General features: G+C 33.2%; 1 protein-coding gene across 12 annotated transcripts in view; it reads left to right on the forward strand.

Annotated features, from left to right (window-relative positions):
* Window positions 1-6,000, forward strand: part of rnf207a (ring finger protein 207a) — a 31,844-nt gene that overhangs the window by 21,876 nt on the left and 3,968 nt on the right. For 7 of the 12 annotated variants that reach the window (XM_073916853.1, XM_073916854.1, XM_073916855.1 and 4 more), the window contains 6 exons: window positions 1,982-2,102; window positions 3,280-3,465; window positions 3,551-3,602; window positions 3,712-3,829; window positions 5,724-5,786; window positions 5,875-6,000. The exon at window positions 5,875-6,000 is cut by the window's right edge and continues 3,965 nt beyond it. In XM_073916853.1, coding sequence (XP_073772954.1) covers window positions 1,986-2,102; window positions 3,280-3,465; window positions 3,551-3,602; window positions 3,712-3,829; window positions 5,724-5,786; window positions 5,875-5,938 — 600 coding nt within the window. In that variant the 5' untranslated portion in view covers window positions 1,982-1,985 and the 3' untranslated portion in view covers window positions 5,939-6,000. Of the gene's footprint in view, window positions 1-1,939; window positions 2,103-3,279; window positions 3,466-3,550; window positions 3,603-3,711; window positions 3,830-5,723; window positions 5,787-5,874 lie in introns of all 12 variants that reach the window. The other 5 variants (XM_073916849.1, XM_073916848.1, XM_005169346.6 and 2 more) reach the window with 3 other exon arrangements.

The raw sequence follows: 6,000 nt of genomic DNA on the forward strand, positions 1-6,000 counted from the left end.
TCTCCTTATACTTGATGTTTCGCTTGATGAGCTTTTGTCATTCTTGAGCTTTTAATTCCAGTTGGGATGATGGGATTTTTTTGTGCACTGATTGTTGTTTTCGTCATGAGGGTCTAAAAAATGTGATAAGCATCAAAAATATGAGCTTCGTTTGTTCAACAGATTAATGTTTTGATGAGTGTTAACTGTTAGTAATCTAATAATCAAAGCATAACATGTTGAAGCTCTGCATTTTATTGATGAGTGTTTTGAGTGTGTTGTTGATTTGTTTTTAAATACCTAAAAATAAAATATTTATGTAATTGTTTTTAAAGTAAATAAATATGTTGCCTTTGCTTAAAGTTGTAAAAAAAATGTTACCTTGTCTAAACAAAACATGTTTTAGTTTGTTTGATGCCAGGTTCCACACAAAAAATGCTGGATTTCACACAATTCCTTCGTGTTGCCCATGCACAAATCGATTATGTTAACTTAATCATGTGTTAAACATTTCAACATATTCAACATAAAACAATTAGGCTGTCCTAAAAACAACTTTAGAATAATGTTGTTTCAGCTCATTTTAGATAAGTAGTTTAAACAAGCAGCAAAAGTCATTTTTGAGCGTAATAACACAATCAAATTGATTAGTTGTACTTATTTTACTACATTTTAGCAATTCATTAATTGAAACAAAGCTGAAATGAATACTTGGTCAACATAAAACTTGAAAAAAAAGGTTTAAGTTCTAAAATTAGTAAAACGATGATAAATAAAAATGAAAGCTTGAACAGAAAAGATGAATAACAGAACCTAGAAAAATGACAAGCACAAGATAGATTTAGCTAAAATGTATCTAAATTTGAACAACAAAACATTATTCCATGACAATAATTTATAACATCCTTTATTAATATATAAATTATACCTTAAATACACTTTTTGAATAAAAAAATGTTAAATGTTTGTTTGTTTGTTTGTTTGTATACTTTATTGTCCCCTAGGGAGACTTTTTTGTGAAGTGAGCATTTCAGCATAGCCTGATACAGTAATAATAAAAAAAAAACATGCACATAAAAACATATACAGTTGAAGTCAGAAATATTAGCTCCCCTGAATTATTAGCCCCCGGTTTATTTTTTCCTCAATTTCTGTTTAACAGAGAGAAGGTTTTTTCAACACATTTCCAAACACAATAGTTTTATTAACTCATTTCTAATAACTAATTCATTTTATCTTTGCCATGATGATAGTAAATATTATGTGACTAGATATTTTTCAAAACAATTCTATACAGCTTAATACAGCTTCATGTAAAGGCTTAACTAGGTTAATTAGGTTAACTAGGCAGGATAGGGTAATTAGGCAAGTTATTGTATAACAGTGGTTTGTTCCGTATCGAAAAAAATATAGCTTTAAGGGGCTAATAATTTTGACCTTAAATTTTTTTTTTATTATTTACTTAAAAACTGCCTTTATTCTAGCTGAAATAAAACAAATAAGACTTTCTCCAGAAGAAAAAAAATATTATCAGACATACTGTGAAAATTTCTTTGCTCTGTTAAGCATAATTTTGGAAATATAAAAAAAAAATAATGATAATAGTATCGGGCTCATAATTTTGACTTCAACTATACATAGACAGTTGATTGACAGTGGTATTAAAAGAGTAAATGTGATTTTGTCTTTGTTGTATTTATATTTTTTATTTATATAATTTTACATTTTTTTATTTATTTTTTTGTTAAAAGTGCTTTTACTTATATCTGTAAACCACTTTGTGTCAAGTTCAAAACTTGTCTTGCCAGTCAAGAAATTCTCACTCCTAAAAAATGGGAAATCTAACAAGGGATAAATAAGTACAATCCGAGGACAAGTAAAATAATCCCCCCTCCTTTTGGAAAATTAATTTAAACAGTGTTTTCATATATGTCTCTCTCTCATTCTCATTGTTTCACAGGCTGTCTGCTCTCTTTATGCTGTGTCTGTCTCTGTCTCTCAGTGAAATGCCTTTTGGCCGAAGGCCCACCTTTCACAGACACATTTGCACCAAGGTGTTGCTGGCGGAAGGCAGAGAGTCACCCTTCACCGAGCACTGCCGCAACTTCGAGAAGAGCTACAGAGTGAGAATTAGAATGTTTTTCAAGTCTGACAGGTTTGGTCAGATAAAAATGTGTTATTGCTCTGTATTAGTGTGACCGTTGCTATTTGAATTTTAATGCAAACTAAAGATGAGTCTTAGTCTGACTTCAAACAAATTCTGCTATAGTTTGACTGAAATTATGAATGCAAATAAACCAAAAATACCATAGAAATAACAGAAGTCTCAAGCATGCCTGTTTTATTTTTATTATTTTATGGTACCAATGTTGCTTGTTAAGTTTAATACAGATATGCTTACGAGAAGCAGATGTTCATCTTTGTGTAACAGAGGAATTCCTGGCACATTTGGACTTCTTTACAAATTTTATAAATTCTTCAAAAGTTCTCTGCTGATATAAAATAGCATGGCATGCACATACAGTACACATCAATATGGACACATAAACATGCTCATTGAGCCATTTCACAGCATTGTTAGACATTTTATTATATTTCTGAGGTAACTTACTAGCAGCACTGTAGCCAGCAAGTTACCGCAACTGCCTCTTTACAGTAATTTACATGTAAATTCGTTTTACAGTAGCAGGGCCCAACCGAAATGTAATTTTACAGTAAAATCGCCCTACCGCAAGCTCTTTTCATGGTAAAATGGCCTTTAACATAATTTTACAGTATGACAATTTTTACAGTACCTTTATTGTAATTTATTTACATTTTACACAAGCAGTACAACACCTTTTATTTTTTGTATTTAATGTTTAATTTTTATTTACTCTCTCATTTTTGTCTCCATCTACAGTAGCAGTACTTGAATACTTTGATTACAGTAAAATACCGCAAATACCTAATATGCAGTAAAGTACTGTAAAGGCTTTAAAATGACCCACAATGCAGTGTATTAATGTAGTGAACTGTAAAGAGTGTATGTAGTATTTTACTGAATGATTTTGCCGTAAATAACTGTAAAATTGCGGCAGAGTCTAACAGTAAGGTTAATTAATGTACATGCAAAAAATGCAGGTTTCAACTCTTGTTTGTTTAAAATATGATCATAGAGTGAATAAAATAGAGAATCCAATACTTCTTCAATCCCTTTATGTACTCTAAACCATGTTTTCTATATATTTGGAGTCTCGTAATACAATAAACAGTGCATATATCAATTGTTTTCTTGATCATGCATATTTTATATCCCAGTCTCTTCAGACAGAAATCCAAAGGCTGAAAGATGAGGTTCAGGAGATGCACAGAGACCTGACGAAACATCACTCTCTCATCAACACGGACACCATGAATGAAATCCTGGAAAGATGTCTTCTCATTGACGAACAGATCGCGTCTCAGTACTCTGCCGTACAGACTCAGCGGACCGTATTTGAGGAGGTGAGGCTAAATTATAATTCCTGCAAACACATATTATTCTTTCAAAACGCAAGCACGCCTTAGAGTATTCTGAATGTGTTTTTAGAAATGGGACGTGACCTTTCAAAGAGTAACCAATGAGCAAGAGATTTATGAAGGTGAGAAAAACGAACACAATGTCTGCGCTGCCTCAGGGTTCATTTTACCCTGCATGCTAAGCTGTTTATTTCCCACTAATTAGCCAACTAATTCATTTGCTAATTACAGCACAGCTTCATGACCTTCTGCAGCTGAAGCAAGAAAATTCCTACTTGACGACGATCGCACGGCAAATTGGACCCTACATCTTATCCATAGCAAAAGTGAAAGAGCGTCTGGAACCCAGGTTGTTTTGCTGTTTTAAATATTCATGTTTCAGATTTGAATATTTTACTTCTGCATTCCATTTGCTTAATGGATTAGTTCACCCAGAAATGAATATTCAGTCATTATTTACTCAAGCTGGTGCAGTTTCAATGCCGTACACTTTCTGTTTTATTGTATCACAAAAAGGAGACATTTTTAAATACGTCCTGCTCATGCTTGTCCATATAATGGTAGTAAGCAGCAATAAAAAAGCTGTTAAAATTGTTGTAGAGTGGTCTAATGCAACACAATTTCAAATTTATGTTTTATTAAGTGGAAATATTCGGTATTGATTTCCAGGGGCTTTTCTTTTTTACTTTCACAAACGCATTTTATATTAAATATATCTGTAGTGTCCTTTTTCTATGATTACTTCAGTCAACCACTGCACAATAAATTGTCATTAATAAATAGTTATCAACTAATTGTATAATTTAATGCTACCCAAATGTTGCATACATGCATTTACAAAGCACATGATGCACAAACTATATATATATATATATATATATATATATATATATATATATATATATATATATATATATATATATATATATATATATATATATATATATATATATATATATATATATATATATTTGACCCAAAATTCTCACAGAAATCAGTCAAGTTTGGTGAAGAAAAAATCATGGTTTGGCATTACATTCAGTATGGGGGCATGACAGAAATCTGCAGAGTAGTTGGCAACATCAACAGTCTGAGGTATTGCTGCCCATTACATTACAAACCACAGGAGAGGGCAAACTCTTTAGCAGGATAGAGCTCCTTCTCATACTTCAGCCTCCACATCAAAGTTCCTGAGAGCAAAGAATGTCAAGGTGCTCCAGGATTGGCCAGCCCAGTCACCAAACATGAACATTATTGAGCATGTCTGGAGTAAGATGGAGGAATCATTGATGATGAATCCAAAGAATCTTGATGAACTCTGGGAGCCCTCCAAGAACGCTTTCTTTGCCATTCCAGATGACTTCATCAATAAGTTATTTGAGTCTTGCAGTTCTCCAAGCTCATGGGAGTCAAACACAATGTTAATTATTTTTCTACTGCACCATGACTTTATATTCTATACTGTACATTACTTTTGTTTAGTGACAAGACTTTTGACTAAGCAAAGTCAGACCTTACTGTTACTTATTACCTTATACTTTATGTTTGCCAAAATGTAATTTAACTGTTAAAAAAAGAGAACAAAATCAAGAAAAGGTTGCTTTTTGTAAATTCTTTTTTTACATTTTTAATAATCTTGATGCTATTTTTGACCCAAGATCCTGTTTAATTTTGCACCCTGTTTACCCCCAAGTGTATTGGGGTAAACGAGGGTCTTATTATTACTAAACATCTGAGTCAATCAAAGAAAGCAAACAACTGACAATTTTTTTAAAAATATAAATAAAAAAATCCTGGCGGCACTGTGGCGCAGTGGTTAGCACTGTCTCCGCACAGCAAGGTCGCTGGCTCGAGCCCCTGTTGGGCCAGTTTCTGTGTGGAATTTGCATGTTCTCCTGGTTTTTGAAAGACATGCAGAATAGGTGAATTGAAGAAACAAAATTGACTGTAGTGTTTGGGTTTGTATGAATGAGTGTGTATGGGTGTTTCCCAATACTGGGTTGCAGCTGGAAGGGCATCCACTGTGTAAAACATATGCTGAATAGGTTGGCGGCTCAATCCGCTGTGGCAACCTCTGAAATAGAGACTAAGCAGAAGGAAAAATCAATGAATAAATGAAGAAAGCCAAAGTATAATTGTGAACGCACCCTTAATTCATTATTATTTTGGCTGAATTATTGTTTTATTTGAAAGAGTTGGACATTTTAGACTGTAAATATTATGTTGTACTGCTGTATTCACAGGTTTCAAAAGCCTGAGAATGACTGCATCGACACTACAGTGAAAATCCATGAAGACCAGATCAGGTGATGCATTTGATGCTACTGCAACTCAGCTCAAAGTGCATATTTTAAAACAATATCAGACAGAATGACACATTATTTCTTTCACCAGCTGCAAGAAAAAGAGCTGCTCAGACAGAGACTCAGACAGCTCGCTTATCCTGCCGCCCGACTAGAGGCTGCTAAAGAGAACTGACTTCTGTTGGCAAAGAAAGCAGATTAACATTTCAGAGACCTC

The sequence above is a fragment of the Danio rerio genome, chromosome 11 (assembly GCF_049306965.1).
Source record: "Danio rerio strain Tuebingen ecotype United States chromosome 11, GRCz12tu, whole genome shotgun sequence".
NCBI classification, from domain to species: domain Eukaryota; kingdom Metazoa; phylum Chordata; class Actinopteri; order Cypriniformes; family Danionidae; genus Danio; species Danio rerio.